A 20,375-nucleotide genomic window follows, 5' to 3' on the forward strand; every position below is an offset into this window, starting at 1 on the left:
GTGGGTTCTGCTGCTTCAGAATTTGTTTAGAGCCATTTTTTATGAGTATCTGGAGGGGTTTGGAGGAGAGGTCAAGCAAGTCACTGCTTTCACTCTGCCATCTTGGCTTCGCCCCCTCCTTTTCCTAGTTCTACAACTTATTTATATAATATTGGAACTAATTGTCAGAGTTCATTTGTAAATCCACCAGCTCAAGGTGCCCTATCCCCACTCCCATCCCAGGAATTCCTTTATGTGTTGTTCTTTTCTATTAAATATCTATTTTTTTTCATCCTATAGTTGCAAACCAAACCTTTATCCTTTGCCTTTTGGAATAGCTTACTCCGTTCTCTCTCCTTTTGGAATATAATGCTTCAAATTTTTCTCTCCTTTGTAGTCATTGATGTTGTCTTGTATGATACTAACAGTTTTTCCTTGCTACTTGAATTCTTTCTCTCTAGTTGCCTGCAGTATATTTTCTTTGACTTGAAAGTACTGAATGTTGATTACGACATTCCTAGACATTCTCAATGTGGAGTTTATTTAGAAAGGATTCTTTCTGTATTCCCTTTGCCTTTGGCTCTAATAGATCCAAGCTATTTTCTTGAAATATAGTATCCAGTATTTTTTTATTGTTATTATTATTTGTGTGGTCATGGTTTTTAAGAAGTTTTATTCTTAAGTTTTTTTCTCCTTGGCCTGTTTTCCAGGTAGTAACTTTTGATAGTAGATATCCTAAATTTTCTATTTTTTTTTCAGTCTTTTCATTTTGTTATGGTATTTCTTGTCTAATAGTGTCATGGTTATGTTTGGTCTATTCTAAGCTTCAGAGAGTCAGATACTTGAGTAAGATTTTTGAAAAATGTCCTCTTCTGAGCTTTTTATTCTCCTAATTCTTTCAAAGCCCTTACTTATAATTTCATTTTTTCCTATTCCTTCATTTAAAGATATTTTTGTTTTTCCGAGACTGTTTATAGTTGCTGTTGAGTTGCTCTCTTCTGTTTCCCTCTTGGGCATCTCTTGACCCCAAGTGTTTTTGTGTATTATTTTCCTGATAACTCCTACCTCGGTTCTTGGTTTGGGACTTTGTGCTTGGCACATGGATTAATCCCTTCTGTATTCTTGAAAGGGTCGCTTAGACTGTCCTCTAGTCCCTGATTTTTCTGTGTTTCTGCTGCTGGCTTTTCCTTCCCTTGTAGTATCTGTACTAAGAAAACTCTGTACTGGCTCGTGTTCCAGTCAGGGTGCTAGGGTCTTCCAATCTTTCAGTTGCGTCCTACAGTGGACATCCCACCGTTTCGGTCACTTTTATGCAGTCTTAAGCTGGTTTCTTTTTGGATTTCTTGATCTTGATTCTATCTCATACCCTTTTCAGATCTTTGGAGTATATATGTAAGAGGTGGGCTTTTCAAGAACCTTTCATCTTAATGCTTTAATCTGGAGTGTCTCTGTCTCTGTCTCTGTCTCTCTCTCTCTCTCTCTCTCTGTCTCTCTCTCTCTCTCTCTCTCTCTTTATATATATGTAAAAATCTCAAGGAAGGGCTTCTGCTGAGAATAAGGTGGGGGGGTTTAAGGTAGTGAATGGAGAGAAGGTAACTACTGTGGATTATAATAGACATAGAAAAAAGATTCAATACAAATTTTTAATGTGCCAAAGGGAAAAAAAAGTACTGAAGGGGGACATAAAACATTGTTCTTACTACCTTGTTGAACTTAGTACATGTATTTATTTAAAAGAAATCCACTGTACATAATAAATTTCATTTCTTATATAATTTTTTCTGTTCTTTGTATCTTGAAATATTTGCATTTGTTGATAATTAAGTTTCTAGTTAAAGAAAAAAAATTAGAGGAAACTATTGAGTTGTCACTCCTCCTGTGGGAAACCTAGGAAGTCTCCTTTCTATGAAACTAAAAGCCTTGTGGTTTTTCAGAAAACAAGTTAACAATTAACCTGCAGGCAGTGCTGGGCCATCTTGTTAGGCAGAACTGTACCTATAAAGTCAGGTTAAATGGCTCCCTCCTCCAAGCCTTTCCTGCTGCTGTCTTGGTTACATGTAGGATATGTTAGTTATTGAAAGTAATACAGAGCATTGAGAGCTGAACTCCAGATCTGAAGCAGGTGGTATCTGTGGTATATTTCTTAGTTGTTTTCCCAGGCTTGTTATCTGAAGCACCAAAAACCTCAGATAGGACTTGAGGAGAGGAGTAAGATGTGGGTTAGCAGAGAGTGAGGCTGGAATTCTGAGTTATTTACTCTGTAAAGTAAAAACCTGACAATGGCCCCCTGTGGCCATTAAACTCTGAAATGATCATAAGGGTGTCACTGTTCTGGGCTGTGCCCCAGGGGGTTGTTGTCTTGGCTTTTTATCCATGACCAGGAATATTTTGCCCCACTTCAAAGACGGAATTTTGGGGTCTTTCTCTAGGTCATTGGTGGGGCAGCCAGGAGCCAAGAAGGATGAGAAGGTTCTTGAGATCTGGACATGATCAAGCCCGGGAGCGACTGAAACAGGATCTCTTTAAATTTAGCAAGGTAAGTGAGTGGAATTGAGAGAGGAAAGGAGGTGAGTGGATGGGGAGCAGTGTGAAAATGGGTTCTGGAGAATGCTATTGTATAGAAATAGAATATTTGCCTTTCAGTTGGGTTTTCCTTTTTCATTCCTCGAGTGTGGCAGCTGTCGGCATTGCCTGAAATGTGCCCCATGGGTGTTGTATTTTGGGCATTTTCCTGCCTGGGGAAAAGGGTGAGATCATTAATGGGGGAAAAAAAGCCAGGCATATTCCCATGATGCCAGTTCAGGATACTGCTGCTTTCATCCAATTGCTTTCTCTTCCTACCTACCCTCCCCCTACCCCAGCTCCCCCAAAAAAGGAGCCTACAGAAATTCAAAAGGTTTATGTGGAAGGTTACTGAGTAGACTTCTAACTGTCCATTGGGGGAATGCCACGTTAAGTCATTCTATTTTCTTATAAAGGAAGAATAGGCAGGACTTGGCTATAATGTGCTCTCCTATCTTCCTACCTTCTAATTTCCCCAGGAGCCAAAGCCTGTTTATAACTTAAGACCTAGTCTAGACCGAAACCAGGATCTCACGAGGTCTCTTCACCCAGGCTTGGTGTGTGGAGAGAGTCCTTTCCCCATAAATAAGAGGGGGAGGCAGTTTGTAAGCAGGAGTGGGCACCCCACAGTTTGGGAGGTGTTGTGATGTAATTAGCCGGGTCTCTCATACTTTGATCTAAGCCCTGGGATTTTCAGGGACCTTTGTTCTGTGAACTACTCTGTTGTTCCAAGTAACTCAAATGCAGGAAATGCAGCTATTGAGGAATCCTGGTACTTGCCCAATCACCAGGGTGACTCTGGTGTTTTTGGTCCAAATCCCTGGATCTGGATACCCCCAACCTTTTGAGGTGATATTATGGTAGCTGACTTTTGTTTATAACTTATGGTTTAAACTCCCTTTGAGGAGAGGGGGGATTCCTCTGAGGGACACATCCCTCTAATATTTGGCTGTCTGGTTAGTTTAGGCCAGTTGTTAACCATTTTTTTGTAGCAGAGACCACTCTGGCAATCTGGTCTGGTGAAGCCTGTGGACTGACCCCTTCTTAGAATAGTGTTGCCTATGTTCATATATTAGTGAAGGAAATGCTAGATTTCAATTAGAAGATTGTGACAATAAAGAGGTACTTTTTTTTCCATCATGAAAGTTCAACCCTCTGAAATCTATCCACAGACTCCTTGTCCTCGAATCGTTTGAGAACCCGGATTTAGGATGAGTGTGGAGAAAATAGTTCCTGTCCATGGACCCACCCCTCTTTTAAGTCCCAGTGCTGGACTGTTGTAAAACCTCTTTAACTGCTAGCTTTTGTTGGGGTAGCCAGTCCTTGTCAAGGTTTACTTTTCATTTGATCCTCACAATGACTTTAGTGAAGTAATAAAGAGGCTGGCCCTCAGATTTGCTGTGACTGCCTCCCTCATTTCCTTGAAATTTTCAGGGAAAACTCCTTGAGGGCAGCAACTCTTATTTTGTTGTTATTTGGTTTTATTTTTTCTTTCTCTGCTTGTAGTTGGTAGGTGGCAGAGGCTAGATTAGAATCCAATACTTCCCAACTCCCACACTATCCAGGTGCCACATAACTCATACACACACACACACACACACACACACACACACAACATATACATAGCTTATTTATATATACATATATACACTTAATATATGTAAGGACAGAGAGTAATGATCCTTGGGAACTTTTCAGGTTTGTTGGATTCATTGTTTAAGTGAAAGCAATTTAAAATAGTTGCAGGCAGTAAGTACTAGTGAAGGGGCAGTACAATTCTACCCTAGGCTAGGCAATTCTTAGGCAAAGCCTTCCTGTATCTTTATCCTGGAGAGGCTGTATAATGTAGGGAGAAAAGAATTAAATTTGGAGATCTAGATTCTAGTATTGCCTCTTTTTATTTTTCCTACCTGAGACTTAAGGTGGGTAATTTTACCTCAGGGACCTAACTAAAGTGAAGGAGTTGGACTGCATCTGGAATTCCCAATTTGTTTTTTTGGTCCCCCATGCCCCACTTATTCAATGTGAAAAGAAATAAATTCCACAGTTTATCATGCATATGCCCATAATAAATAAGTAAAATAAAGATATTTTCATTTAAAAAAATGTTATTCTGTACCTAATACACTGTGGACTGGCCCAGCCCCTGGGTCCTTCTGTGAGGCTAGACTCCAGGAAGGTGGGGCCTGTTCTGCCCTAAGGAGAACTACTGAAATTTGAAAAGAGCTAAACCCCAGGTGGGTGGGAGGGCCTGCATTGATGAGATGGAAAACTCCTTGAAGGCAAGGGCTTTTTTGTCTTTAACTAATGCTGTCTGGTTAATTGTATAGTTGGTGAGTAGGCTCCTGAATTGCCCTGGTAAGAAGCTATATAACCTGTCGCTCAGAAAATACAAGAGAAACAAACACAGAAACCACCCAAACGGGCTTGGTAAAGAATAAGACATTCAAACCCCAAGCACCCAGAACAGAGCTGCTGGCAAAGCTCTCTGAGCCAAGCAGTTTCTATAGCATAGGGAAGTTCCCCATCCCCCAACCTCCCTAGGGATCAGGGCTGGATGGTCTTGAAAGCAGCCAGGTGTGGTAAAGAGCCTCGATGATTTCTTTTTCTTCAACACTGGCTCTTCTTGTTGAGTGGTGGTTATTTTTCTTGGCAGAGAGATGACCCAAATGTGGACTGCACCATTCTCATCTCCTTTGTCATTCAGTCATTTTTCAGTCATGTCTGAGTCTTTTTTTTTTTTTGGCTAGGCAGTGGAGTTAAGTGACTTGCCCCGGGTCACACAGCTAGGAAGTGTCCTGAATCCAGGGCTGGTGCTCAAACTGCCTCCACATGTCTGACTCTTCTTAACCCCATTTGGGATTTTCTTGGCAGAGATACTGGAGTGGTTTGCCATTTCCTTCTCCAGTTCACTTTACAGAAGAGGAAACTGAGGCAAACAGGGTTAAGTGACTTGCCCAGCTAGGAAGTGTCTGAGGCAGGATTTGAACTTGGGTCTTCCCAACTCCAAGCCTGGCATGCTATACATTTTGCCACCTAGCTGTCCCCTATTCTATCTCTGGTCCCCCATTATTAGAATGTAAGCTTCTTCAAGGGCAGGCATGATAATTTGTCATTCTTCCTGTCCCTAGCACTTAGCATAATGCCTGGCACATAGCAGGTGCTTAATAAATGTTTATTGACTGACTTTAAACCTTTACTGAAAAAACAAAACCCACAGCTCTGAAATTCCCATAGCACTGTTTCTATCCCCTCATGTCAGACATGACCAAAAACAACTGAACAGCAAATTATGTACCAGGCACTGTGCTGAGTGCTTTATAATTATTATCTCATTTGATCCTCACAACAACCCTAGGAGGTAGGTGGTATTATCATTCCCATTTTACAGATGAGGAAACTGGGGCAAGCAGAAGTTAAATTACTTGCCCAGCTAGGAAGTGTCTGAGGCAGGATTTGAACTTGGGTCTTCCTGACTCCAGGCCCTGCTCTCTATCCAGTGTATCACCTGGCTACCCCAGTATTAGGCTCAATGAATAAAAGCATGGTATAGTAGTACAGTGAGTATTAGACTTATGAAGATTTGAATTCAAATTCTGCTTCTGGTACTGTGTTACCATGGGCAATTTTCTTGACCTCTCCAATTCAACAAGGACTTATTGAGCATATATATTAGATGCTTAGCATTATGGGAGGTTGGGAAAAGCTTCTTGCAAAAGGTGGGATGTGACTTGGGACTTGGAAAAAGCCACGTGAAGTCAAGAGGCAGGGATGAGGCAGGGAGAGTTTTCCAGGCACGGGGAACAACCAGGGAAAGTGTGCGGTCTGAATAATGGGGTCTCTTGTGTGATGAGTGGGCAGGAGGCCAGTGTCCCTGGATCATAGACTATCGAAGAGAATAAGGGGGTAAGAAGACTAGAAAGATAGGAAGGGCCAGGTTGTGAAGGCTTTTTTTTTTAAGCTTTGGAAATCCCCTTTCCTTTTTTTTCCCACTTTAAAAAAAATTTGTTTTAATTTATCAACAATCACTTCCATAAGCTTTTGAGTTTTAAATTATTCTCCTCCTCCCCAAGACGGCATGTAATATGATATAGGCTATACATATACATTCCTATCAAACATATTTTCACATTAGTGATGTTGTAAGGAAGAATTAGAACCAATAGGAGGAACCACAAGAAAGAGAAAACAAAACAAAATAGAAGGAAAAAATAGCAAATAGCATGCTTCGATCTGCATTCAAACTCCATAGTTCTTTCTTTTGATGTGAATAGCATTTTCCATCATGAGACCTTTGGAGATGTCTTAGATCCTTGTATTGCTGAGAAGGGTTAAGTCTATCAATGTTAGTCACCGAACAACGTGGCTGTTACTGTATACAACATTCTCCTGTTCTGCTCACTTCACTCAGCATCAGTCCATACACGTCTTTCCAGGTTTTTCTGAAGTCTGCCTGCTCATCATTTCTTATAGCACAATAGAATTACATTACATTTGCATATCACAGCTTGTTCAGCCATTCCTCAATTGATGAGCATCTCCTCAATTTCCAATTATGAAAGCTTTTAAAAGCCAACAGAGGATTGTGTATTTGATTCTGGGGGTGATAGAGGGAGCATTGGAATTTATTGAATAGAAGAATTAGGAAGATCAATTTGGCAGCTGAGTGGAGGGGTGGACTGGAGGGAAGAGAGTCAGATGAAATAGTTCCTGCCTTGAAGGACCTTACATTCTCATGGGGGAAGGTGACACCACACAAAATTTACCATGTACATTTAAATACAAAATATGTGAGGTAATTTCTAGGAAGAAGGATAAAAGTCTAATAAGGACAGTTAACAGTAGAATGAGGATTGCAGAAGATATGTGTGATGTGAGGGTAGAACAGAGCAGTATAGGAAGATGAGACTGACATGGGAGGGTATAAAGGCATCCAGACAGTGGTGGTCACAGAAGAGAGTTTTAAGGCAGATCTCTGCTATGAAGGGCATGCATGACCATGTTGATTTGGGTATCAGACCCTGGGCAAGTGATGGAAAATGGGGATGGGGTAGTCAAGGGGCAAAGGGGCACAGCTGCTTTTGCCCAATCCAGATCAGTGCAGGGATGAGTGGAGTCTTAGGGCCTGGCTGGCTGTAGGGGGTGAAGCAAAACTTTTGCAAACCTTAAAGTCCTATAATAAATTTTAGTTATTATTGGTAACTAAGCTCTGTTTCCTATGACGTTGTGGTAGCTGAGGGATTTTGTTGTAGACATAATAATGTAGATGTTAATGCATTGATAATGTAGATATTATATACATATAATGATGTAGATATATAGTATAGATATGTTATCTGTATTATAATAATAATAACAGTAATTTGAGTGGCAAGTGATGAAATGGATTAGAGCCAGGAAGAACTTAACTAGCTGTGTGACTCTTAGCAAATCACTTAACCTTTAGGGCTCTAGGTGACTCTCTAGGGCTAGAAATTCCAGAGAAGGTACTGACCTTCTTTTATTGAGGGAATTTACTTGCCCTTAAGAGTTCCCTCTGCCACTGAAAAAAATCATGGGTTCAGCTTCTACCCCTATCCCTTAATAATAGCTTTTATTTCCTCGTAGTACAACATTTTCACATCCATTATATCATTTGGTCCTCACCAAAGCCCCGTGAGGTTAGCAGGATGGGTATTATTACCCCATTTTACAGATGAGAAAACGGAAGCTCAAAGAAATGAGTGATTTCCCCAAGGTAATACAAATTAGTGAGAGAACTGGGACCAGACTTCTAGTTTCCTCATATCGTCAAAAAGCCTTTATTAAATACTTCTGCATGTAGTCATATGTTGGTCATTTTATAGGCCAAGCCATATTCCCCCAGTCCTTGCCTTCTAGGAATATAAAGTTATTTACCGTCTTAACTGTAATGGGTCAAATTGCTCTTCTCTCCCCATTCCCACAGGAAAATGTAGTGTTTCCCTTTTTCCCCACCCCCTCCCCCCAAGGCATGCTGAATAACTCCTTATTGCTCATAATAATATTCTAATCAACCTGTGATCTCATTGATATAGATGCTCTTTCTGGTTATATCTGTACCTAACTGGTTCTTATCTTCATAAGTATCTATTAAGGGGTCCACTGAACATTTCTGTAGCACCGTAAGGCTAAACAAAATGTTTTCCTTACAATAACCCTATAGGGTGCAATTGTTCAAGTATCCCTAATTTTCAAACTAGGAAACTGAGAGTTAAATACCTTTATACAGATAGTTAGTATAGAATTGGAATTTGAGCCTAGGACTCCTGATCACTGTGTCCACTATTTGCTGCACTGCCCAGGGAGAGAACAGTAGTAACAGTGGTATTCCTCCCGACAATGTACCCAGTCTGTTTTAGAGAAGTAGTTCTATTACCAAGAAAGAAGCCCCTCTATTGACTGTCCTGTTGATGGAATCAAATCACAGGTGTATCTGGTCAGTCAGGCTTTCTTTTGTTCAGTAACTGTGATTGTGAACAAATCACTTAATCTTGAAAAGCCTCAGTGTTCCCAGCTCTAAAATGGGTATGATAACTGTCCTACCTGCATTCCAAGGTTGTAGAAAAAATCAAATAAGAGAATATGTGGAAAACACTTGATATACTAAAACACTAAATGTAAGGTGTCACTGCTATTGAAGTCATAGGGCCAGACCCAGCTTCCTTCCCTCCAGTCAAATATCTCATCTTAACTACCAGTTATAAATGGAATTTAGTACTTAGGATTCAAGTTTTTATCTATCTCTCTAGTCTAAAAAAGAGCCATAGTCACTCAGGTAAAAAGCATTTATTAAGCACCTGTTGATGTTTTTCCCTTGTTGTTTCTTCCATCCTTATTTTCTTTGTTGTTAGCTTGATTTATTTGCATCATCTTCTTACTTTAAAAATAAAATGGGCAGGGCGAGCCCCCTGGGAGCCAGTGAATGCAGAGAGGAATTATTCTGGGGTCACCCAGAACTGCCTCCTGGAGCTCTCCCTCCTGTGTCTGCCCTTGATGAAACTGAAAGCATGTATGGCCTGGCTGGTACTGATAAGATGACAGGTGAACCTGCTTGTCATGCAGCTCTGGGTTCCCTGTGCAATTGGTGGGTGGGCTTTTGGGCTTTTTTTTTCTGGCTTTGGGGCAAAAGCCCTGAAGGAGATGGGCCTGGCCCTGCTTACAGGGTTTCAGTTTCTTGGTGGAGGGGCTTGTCTACCCTCGCATAGGCAAGTGGGAGGTGACAATGGGAGAAACTAGGAGCCAGGTTGCAGCCAGCTTGGAACCTGATCTGAACCACACCCAGGACCAGAGAAAGAAAACCTCAGCTCTCCAAACCAGGCTCATCCCCAGGAGGCCAGGCCCCTGGGCCGGGTTTCAGGCTCCTGCTTGCTGTTCCCTTCCAATCTTTGAAAAGAAGCTCTCAAGTCATAATAGTTATAGCTACTCATATTTTGCACAGTACATCACAGTTACAGAGCATACACCCTGGGAGGTATTGTAAGTATTGGCACAGTGCAGACTAATTGGTTTCCCTGCCTCTAGCCTTTCCCCTCCTCAGTCTCCTCCAAGACTAGTAGATCAATATTCCTAGATTCACAGGTCCAGCCACATCATTCCTCTGCTTAGAAACTTCATTAATTCCCCAATGTGCCTCTAAAATAACATACAAAACTCCTCTGCCCTTTAAAAACTCTTCGTAACCCTGCAGAGGCATCTGGGTGACATATTGGATAGAGTTTGGGACTTGGACACAGGAGCACTTCGGATCCTGCCTCATATACTTCCTAGCTATGTGACCCCTGTGTGCCTCAGTTTCCTCATCTATAAAGTGGAGGTAATGGTAGCACCCACCTCACAAGGTTTTTATGAGGACCGAATGCAGTAACATGTATGAGTCTCTATATAAAATTTAGTGATTGTTGTTATTATCCCTATTTTATAAATAAGAAATCTAAGGCACAGAAAGTAACTTGCCTGTGGTCACTCAGTTAGCAAACAGGTGGTGAAGTCAGGACAGGGACTCTTGTCTGGGTCCAAATCTCATTGCTTCCATTGTGCTGTGGTCCTTATACTCTCCTTCCCCTCGGAGGCATGGGGGCAGGTTTGGAGGTACAGCCATTTTAACAGGGTGGAGACATCTGTGGTACCTGGGAAGCTGAAATGGATTTTGGGGGCCATGGTAGCCTCCTGAGGAGGAGAACGAAACAGTACTTTCTCTAGAAAGGGGGTGACATTGTAGTCTGGCTCCTTCGATGGATCAAGTCTCTGGTTTCCCAACCCCCTATTAAAGAGTCCATTGTTCTGCCTTCCCTCTGCCTTTCCTAAAGGTTACCTGTGCCAAGTAGCAGGACGGGATCTGTCTCTAGCTATGAGATGAGAGTGCTGTACTCTATTTTATCCTATCTTCAACATGCCTTCGCCTCCTTCCTGGTCAGCTGTTCATTTTTCATGGAATAGCTGCTTCCCCCAAGAGTGGCAGCATTGACATCTCCCAGCAGCTGAGAACAACCCCCATCCTGCTACTTGGCACAGGTAACCTTTAGAGAAGGCAGAGGGAAGAGAGAACAATGAACTCTTTAATAGGAAGTTAGGAAACCAGAGAACTGAACCATCGCTGCAGACAGCAATGTCATCTCAGGCTGGATAATACCCTCAGGCAGCCATATCTGTCATAGTCGTAGCCAGACAATGTGCCATCTCAGGCTGGATACCTGAGATCTGGGATTGTTCTGCGCTGGCAGGAGAGCCAAGCTGAATGAAGTAGCCCAGATATCTGGCCGGCTCATTGACCAGCTTTTGTTAAATTTGTAGGTTAGCCTTGGGGACATTATCATCAGGGACCTTGAGCCATAGAGGGAATGACATGGAAAGGATTGGCTGTTGAACTCTGGACTTGCTCTCCCTAAATTTTAGCCCTTTGCTCTTCTCCTGCCTCAGGTACCCCTTCCAAGGTTTTGTACCCCAAATGGTGATTTTGTTTAGCAATGGGTTGTGGTATACAAGTTCCTGACACATGACAGGGGCCTAATAAATGCTAATTGACTGACTGTAGCATAGTAGTCCTACACAGGCTACCCACATCTGTAACTGACAAGATCACAGAATTTAAAGCTAGAAGGGAGCTAGATTCCAGTCTGATTGTACTTCCTCTAAAGCCAGTGTTCTTTCCATCATTCCTGGGCAATGTCCCTGGATCTCAGCCTTTCCCATTCCCCTAGGCTCCTCTGGTGACGCCTTTGTCAGATGCTTCTCCATCCCTTCTGACTCTAGTAGACATAGCTCAGGTGTCCAACCAAACCTTACCTTTCCCCAAAGTGTGAGGGAGTGTGAGGAATATGAACCACATACAATTGGATTAAATTACAAATAATGGTTCATGTTTGTGTGCATGTAGTTCAGTTCAGCAAACTTTTTAAAATAAATTTTCATTGATATCTTTTGCTTTTTATATCATCATAGTTTCCCCAATAACCCTTCCTCTCCTATCCTGTATAACAAATGGTATTTCAAAAAAAGGAAAAAAGAAAAAATCAGCACAATTGATCAGTTCATTGAAAAAGTCCAAAAACCTGTGCAGTATGTAAGAAAAGAACTTATGGATCTCCCACTTTCATTAAGGGTATCCTGTCATATTTCTTCATTCAAGTCCTGCTGGATCTTTATGGCATTTATAATACATAATAATTTATAATGTATAATTATATTTTATAATATGTAATTTAATCATATATTAATATTTACTTCATGTTAACTTATTGCTGTAATATGATATATTGATAATTATAACTTATAATCTGTAATAGTTATAATTATTATCTTTATGATATTGCTACATTCGACATGTGGTTGTTCTATTTCCATAACGTCATTGCAGTGTATGCTGTCTTGGCTCTGCTTATTTCATTCTGGATCAGTTCTCCTAGATTTTTCCATGCTTCTTTGTATTCATACACACATTCTTTGTTACAATACAGTAGCATTTCCCATTATATTCACATACCACACTTAGCTTAGCCATTCCCCGATCAATGGGGATCTACTTTGTTTCCAATTCTTTGCTATCACAGAAGGTACTGCTATAAATACTTTGGGGCATATGGAGGCTTTTTTCTTATCAGTGGCTTCCTCGAGGTATAAGCTCAGTCATGAGGTCTCTGGGTCAAAAAGTATGGATATTGTAGTCACTATTTGCATAATTGAAAATTTTCTTTCCAAAATGGTTCTACCAGTTCACAGCTCCACCAATAATGTATTAATGTGCCTATCATCCCACAGCCCTTTCCACATTGACCATCTGTCGTTCTTGCCAATTTTCAGATTGTGAAATGAAGTCTCAGGTTTGTTTTGATTAGCATTTCTCTTGTTAGTGATTTGGAGCCTTCTTTCATGTGGTTGTGAATGCTTTGTTCACAACCTGTGAGCTCAACAAACCTTTTTCTGAGCACTAGGTACTGTGCTGCATGCTAGGGCTACCCTTAAGGGAACTTAAGATAAGGAACTTATCTACACACCTGCAGATAAGCAAATCATTTTTTTTGGTGGTGGTGGGGAAGACACCATCACCTTGTTGGGCTCAGTAAACAGCTCATATAGGTATAGGAGATGGCATCTGAGCTGAGCATTGAAGGGACCTAGGAATGTCCATTTCAAGATGCATTAAGCCCTTTCTGGTGTTTCCTTTCAAGTCTTGCCAAGATTTTATCTCCCAATGAATGAATCAGTGAATGAATAAGAAATTTTAAAATGTTTACTATGTGCCAAGTGCTGCAAATAGAAATAGAAAGGGAAGATCATCATGGTGCTTAGGGAGCTCATACTGATGATAATACATTGGAAGTTTCAGGTATAGGGTGGATGGAAAGGAGTTCTTAGGATATGTCAATATATCTATCCTCACATAACCAGGAACCTGGAGGAGACTGACCCACCTGACCCTTTGGGGAGTAGGCCTGAGGGTCAGAGTGTAGGGATTCTGTGTTCCTTCCAATAGAGGTGAGGATTATGGTGAAGGGGAGGTCAGAATCTAGCTAGGAGGGTTAAAGGGACATTGACAAGACACTGGCAAGTAGGTTGGAGGTGGGGTATGGGTAGGATAGGACAGGAAAGAGCCTTCTGTCTTGGTGTCACTTCCAGCTAATCCCCTTTAAACCCTAGAACCTCTGATTAATAGCTTGACTTTTGGGATTCTGCTTCCTTTCCGCTGTCCCATTCTATAGCAATGGGCTATTTATTACTAATGTTAGCCCCCATTATAGTTCCTGAAGTAGTTCTACTTTTCTCATTGGACCCATTTCCAGCTCATCTAGTATTCCTTTGTGTTTTTTTTTCCTACCTTAGAAATCCTAGTTTCTCATTTTTTTCCTGCACCTGTATCTTCTCTTTTGGCCTAGCCCTCTCTAGAGATAGTTATTCACTCTTGTACTTGAGGGCTGCCATCTTGGATCTTGTATTCAGCCCTTTCTCGTCTTATTCATAAAGTGAAGAGATTGCATTTGATGGTTTCTAAGAGTCCATTCTCTTATGAGCAGCCTTACTTGTCTTCTCTTTTCTGGGGTTCTTTCCCTGGCCCTCAGTACAACAAATGTTAAATAGGATCATAAATTCAGATCCAGAAGGGCCCTAGAACCATTGAGTCTAACCCCCTTCCCTTTTTTTTTTGGCTAGGCAATGGGGTTAAGTGACTTGCCCAGGGTCACACAGCTAGTAAATGTCAAGTGTCTGAGGTCGGATTTGAACTCAGGTCCTCCTGACTCCAGTGTCGGTGCTCTACCTACTGCACCACCTAGTTGCCCCGCCAACCCCCTCATTTTAAAGATGAGGAAACTGAGGCACAGAAATTTTAAGTGACTTCCCCTAGGTCATGCAGTGAGTGTCTAAGTTCACTGGCTCCTATTTTTAAAAAAGATGGTGCAAGATTCATCAAATTAATGATATAGAAAATGAGGGTGGAAGAAGCAACAAGGGACAAACTTGGGTCTTCTTGTCTCCAAGGTAAGCCTTTTGTCTGCTGGGCCACCAAGCTGCCTTTAGTACTTACCATATACAAGGAGCTGGCAGTGCATTTTGGTGTAGTGGAAGAGGGCTGACCTTGGAGACAGGCAGACCTGAGTCTGGGCTCTGCCTCTGATGCCTACTAGCTGTATGATCCAGGAAAGTCAGTTATCCCCCGACTTGTAACTCTTTTACAGCTAAGTTGCTGTTCTTCACCAGTGGAAAGAATTTGTCTGCTAGGAGTTCCCTACACCCATGAAATTACACATCCAGACCTAAAAAAAAATAAGTACAAAGCTGTGCTGACATTAGTACACAGAAGAAAAATAACCCTGTTCTGGCTCTGAAGGACTTTAGAATTAAAGGGGAGAGGGAGTGGCTATGACCAGTACACAAATGTATATTCTACCAGGGAGGTAAAGATCCCGAAATGGAATGCTCCCAGAAAATTTGAGACATCAAGGCTCACTTTCAGCTTGGGGAAGGATCAGAGAAGGCTTCTTAGAAAAGGTAACACATAAGCTGAGCCTTGGAGGAAAGAAGGATTTCAGAAGGAATATGGAAGGAGTGAATTTGTGGCTTGGAAAATGGCCTGCGCAAATGCTTCAAGGTAAGAGAGGGCAGGATGACAGGGAGCAGTTGTCTAGTTTGGCTTTAGTGAATAGGGCAGGATTTGAATTCAGGTCTTCTTTATTCCAAGGCCAGCACTCTATCCATTGCATCATCATTATCATTGCTAGCATTTGTATAGTAATACTTCTACTATGTGCCAGGCACTATGCTAATAAGTGATTTACAAATATCCCATTTGATCCTCACAACAACCTTGCAAGGTGTATGCTATTATTATTATTCCCATTATTCATTTGAGGAAACAGCGGTGAAGTGTCCTGCCCAGGGTCATATAGCTCGTTTGTGTATACATAGTGTACGAGGGTACACTCCTGGTGCTGAATTCAAATTCAGGTCTTCCTGACTCTAGGCCCAGCACCCTATTCACTATACCACCTGATTGCCACCATGAGAGATTTTTTTAACATATACTACCATACCCCAAAATATGCATTTGCTATTCTAATGTGACTCTATAAAGCATATACAAAAGTAGAAAGATTTTCAATGAAATGTTTTTCAGATAATTTTGTATTTTGGGGTGAAAGTAATATGATTGAATATGCTCTGTGATTTTTGCTTGGTTTAACACTTAACATGACAGCCATAGACTGAAATGTGTTGAGAACAAGAGCACCCGAGAAAGACTGGCGTCAGTCCTTCCACTTGTGGGACCTCCTCATCTTCTATCAGTATATCTGGAATCTAAGCAGCTAAGTGGAGCAGTGGATAGAGCACCAGCCCTGAAGTCAGGAGGACCTGAGTTCAAATCTGACCTCAGACGAAAACACTTGACACTTACTAGTTGGCCAAGTCACTTAACTCCAGTTGCCTCGAAAAAAAAAAAAGATTCAGCATCTCTTTGGGGCAGCTAGGTGTCGCAGTAGATAGAGCATCGGCCCTGGATTCAGGAGGACCTGAGATCAAATCCGGCCTCAGACATATAACACTTACTAGCTGTGTGACCCTGGGCAAGTCACTTAACCCCACTGCCTAGCCAAAAAATGTGCGTGTGTGTGTGTGTGTGTGTGTATGTATCTGGAATCTGATGTGTAGACTGAGTGGGCTTATCACTGTCAATCCATATATTGAATTTAAATATGTATGTATGTATGTATGTATGTATTTCTGCCTGCATTCACAATTTATATTTCCCAAATGCATACAGGCACCAATCATAACTTTGCTTTTGTTAGTCAAAAGTCAGTCGACCCGTATTTATTAAATGCCTACTGTATGCTGTTCATTTTCTTTGGCTTCATCTGGGAGACATCTGGAGGGGTTATAGCCTGGACTAGAGCTTAGCAGCTACATTTTGCCAGAATGATAGAGACAGTTCTTGAAGGGCTCAGACCAAGTGACTCACAGTTCTATATAATGGATTGAAATCTCTTTAGAACAGGAAGCTTCCATCATAGTCCACTCTTTTTTTCCTCTCCAAACCTGAAACTGTGAGAGATCACTCATAGAGCTAACCAGAACACTGAAATCTGTTCCCCTTGCTGATTTTCTACCTTCGTTTTAGGGACAACCATTCTTTTGGAGTAATTACTCCATCTGTTCAGCTCTTCTTCATAGGTTTCTGCCTCCTCCGGTTGTCATTTAAAGCCATCCACAACCTGATCCCACCCTATCCGTTTAGCCTTGTTACATATTTCTCCCATTTACTCACTCCTCAGTCCAAGCAAACTGGCCTTCTCTACTGTTTCTCATACACAGCCCTCCATTTCCTACCTCCAGGCCTCTGCTTTGGCTGCCTACCCTGCATAGAATGCACTCTCTTCTCACCTTCACCTCCTACAATCCCTTGTCTTTTTTTAGGCTCTGCCAAACACTGCTTTATATGTGAAGCCCTTCCTAATTTTGTACATACCTTTACCACCCTATATGTTTGTCTCCTCAGCAAAATGTCAGCTCCTTTGAAGGCAGTGATTTGTCTCACTTCTGTTGTATCCCCAGGACCTAACGCAATCCTGGTATATAAAAGGTGATTAATAGATGCTTGCTGATTATTGCCCTTCCTCAGTCCTGTCCAGCAGTTATCTTCCTGAGCTGTGTATATGCTACACTGCCCCCAACATTGCTGCTTCCTTGGTTTTCACAGCTGTCCCAGCTCCTTCTCTCTGTCTTGCAGCTACTGCCTGCTTTTGCCACAGCCAGTCCCATTCTCCGTTGAATATTGTGGTCCCTAAACGCTTTGGTCCTTCTCTCAGACTGCCGTTGTCTTCACTGCCGCCCTTGCAGGAAGATGTTTTTTACGTGTAATTGGAGGGAAATAAAATATTTTAAAAATTTAAGAAGTAAAAAATTAGTGATAAATAAGCATTTGTTAAGCTCAGGGTCACACAGCTAATAAGTGTCCAAGGCCATATCTGAACTCAGGTCTTGCTGACTCCAGGTCAGGAACTCTGTCTGTGCCACCTAGATGCCTCAGATCTGGGAAGGCCCTTAGGCGGTCCACTTCCATTTTACCTACCCAAAGTCTTTTTCCATTTTACTTGTAAGATTTCTGAGATCAGATGATAAAAGAATAGCAAATTTGGGCCCGGAGTCCAGTTCTTTTTCTCAACCTAGTGCTCTAATGGCTGGGGAACAGACTTAAATTGCTATTGGAATAAGAAGTTCAATAAGTCACTCATGGATTACCCACAGTAACCTTGTGTCATAGAAGGAATTTGTGCGGCAAAGAGCAAAATCATTATTACTCCCATTTTACAGATGAGGAAATTTAATTGGCTTGGCAAGGTTAAGTGACTTGCTTGTAAGTCACATAGCAAGTAAGTACCAAGGTTGGGACTGTTGGTTAGGGACTTTGAGTTTTTAAAATATTAAAAAGAAAAAAAAACCAGTGCCACCTGTTAGTGTAGACTTCTCTTCCTTAAAGGTCACCTGTTTTTACAAAAGAAGAAATGCTCAGAATGACTTGGCCCAAAGTTACAAAGAATCAGGATTCAAACTGTGGTCCTAATGATCTTTCTCATTTCCCCAACTTAGACTTTATCTTGCAGCCATTCTGATCTGTGGAGAGGTTGTCTTGTGCTTCTGGTAATGATGAGAAAGGTGAGGGTCCCAAGAGACCTCTCTGGTGTTTGTCAGCTGTAGTTGCCCTGAATGCCCTCCCCCATTCAGTGTGTGGAATATGAGATCTGATAATTCTACACTGACTGAAGTTGGTCTCCCTCCCCCTTCTTCCTTCTTCTTCACCCTGACTGTGGCGCCCTCCCATTGAGCATGGGGTGGGAACTGGGAGGATGTTTACATTCCTCAAACTGACTATCTAATCAGGGCTTTTCCAGGCTTGGCATTTTTTAAATAACTGGAGTTGGGGAAATGGTAGAGGGCCTCCCATTCCTCCTTCACCTTTTCTTTCTTCCACATTTGTCTTGTCCAAATGGTCACCTACAGTTGGGCCCCTACTCTTGATTCTCTTAGCTGTCACTTCTGAGTGGACCTTTATGGAGAATTCTTTCTCCACTGCTGGCACTGGGACTTCTTCGATGAAATCACCTCAGAGCTTGCCACTTTCTAAGGGAGAAAGACTGAACAGAAAGTTTCCTGAGTTGACAACCTGGCACCTTTTCCCTCTACTGAGGTTAGACAAGTGTTGAGGAGCGTTTGGGTGTGGGTAAACTTTTGGCATTCGGTGAAGTGTCCACCGTGCCAGGCGCTAAGGTGCAGAAATGTAAAACGTATCTACCTAAATGCAACAGGAAAAACTAAACGTTGGTGTTTTGTTTTAAAATCTCTTTTTTTAACCACTTTTGTATTTTGTTGTAACTGAGTTTGTTTCCTTTACATCAAATAGAAGAGGGAATATTGCACATGAATGTTGTAAAAGTGCTACATATTACTTTCACTGGAAACTAATTTTCTACGTTAGATATGACTGGGTAGAATAGAGTGATGCAGTATTATAAGACATGATACCATGCACAGCTGCAGAGTGATACAAACACCATTTATAATAAGAGAGAGGAGTGTGTGAGGTGCCTCTCAGCCCAGCTCAAGACTTTCTTCCTGAGGTCAGCAATAGAGACAGCAGCATACAAGGGACATCTCGCCACAGCCTCCCTCAGAGGTGTTGCTACCGCCTTACAGGCAGCCCAGTCTTGAATGCATATATCCCCAGTACCTCTCATCATCTGGAAAGCCAAACTGCTTTAATACAGTTGTTTTAAAATCTTGTGTTATTCACCGGACCCCAGTATTCTTGTGTATTCATTCCTAGGATTTAGAGCTGGAAGGGACTTTGGAGATCATTGAGGAGGGGCAGGGGAGAAGAGGGATTAGCCCACCCCCTTTGGAGGCTCACCATATAAAAGCCCAACAGTGCAGATACCCAGTTGGCTTAGGCCACTGCAACTGAGAATTTCCACAGTGCCAGAGATTTACTGCCTTCAGCTTCCCAGGTAGCAGGGATTACAGGCCTGGCTGGGACTGCTCTTTGAATCTACTTCAAAGGGATGGTTTTAAGACAAATACAGAGCTTTTTTTTTTTTGTTAAACATTGTGAGCTGTAGATTTGTATAATTCATTACTCCTAGAGTATAAATGGAAATATTAGAGAATGAGTGGAAATACAGACTGCAGAATGTAATTCCCTTGAGGGTAGGGACTATCGCTTAATAAGTGTTTATTGCATGAATGACAAAAGTAATCTTTGGAATGCTTGTGGATTGATCCCTTCATTTTTCTGATAAAGCCTTGAGGGGAGGAAAAATGACTTCTTGGACTCTGAGCTCCTTGAGAACTGAGATCTGTCTTTTGCTTTTCTTTATATCCTCAGTGCACATAGGGAGCTTAATAAATGTTTCTTGCCTGGTACATAGTACGAACTCATTAAATGTTTGTTGCTGCCACATAGTAGGAGCTTAATAAATGCTTGTTGACTTGCCCTATATTGACCTTTCTCCTAGCCAGTGTAGGGAGTGGTAGGGTATAGGGGTGGGGATTTTGTGGCCCTCTAGGTCCTCAAGTACAGCCCTTTGACTGAATCCAAACTTCACAGAACAAATCCTTAGTAAAAGGATTTGTTCTGTAAAACAAATTTTGACTCAGTCAAAAGGCCTCACCAGAGGACCTAGAAGGCCACATGTGGCCTCAAGCCTGCAGGTTCCCCCACCCCTGATAGAATTTAGATCTGGAAGGGACCTTAGAGAGATCAAAAAAGCCCAACCTCATTTTTATAAATTAGGATACTGAGGTCCCAGAAAAAAGGAAGTGTGTTTTCC

General features: G+C 41.7%; 1 protein-coding gene across 8 annotated transcripts in view; it reads left to right on the top strand.

Annotated features, from left to right (window-relative positions):
* LLGL2 (LLGL scribble cell polarity complex component 2) overlaps positions 1–20,375 on the top strand; it is a 73,210-nt gene that overhangs the window by 28,277 nt on the left and 24,558 nt on the right. For 7 of the 8 annotated variants that reach the window (XM_078155913.1, XM_078155909.1, XM_078155912.1 and 4 more), the window contains exon 2: positions 2,409–2,515. In XM_078155913.1, coding sequence (XP_078012039.1) covers positions 2,441–2,515 — 75 coding nt within the window. In that variant the 5' untranslated portion in view covers positions 2,409–2,440. Of the gene's footprint in view, positions 1–1,956; positions 2,102–2,408; positions 2,516–20,375 lie in introns of those variants that run through there. The other variant, XM_078155911.1, reaches the window with a different exon arrangement.

Source organism: Phascolarctos cinereus, unplaced genomic scaffold (assembly GCF_003287225.1).
Source record: "Phascolarctos cinereus isolate Bilbo 61053 unplaced genomic scaffold, phaCin_HiC Scaffold_5;HRSCAF=322, whole genome shotgun sequence".
Classification (NCBI taxonomy): domain Eukaryota; kingdom Metazoa; phylum Chordata; class Mammalia; order Diprotodontia; family Phascolarctidae; genus Phascolarctos; species Phascolarctos cinereus.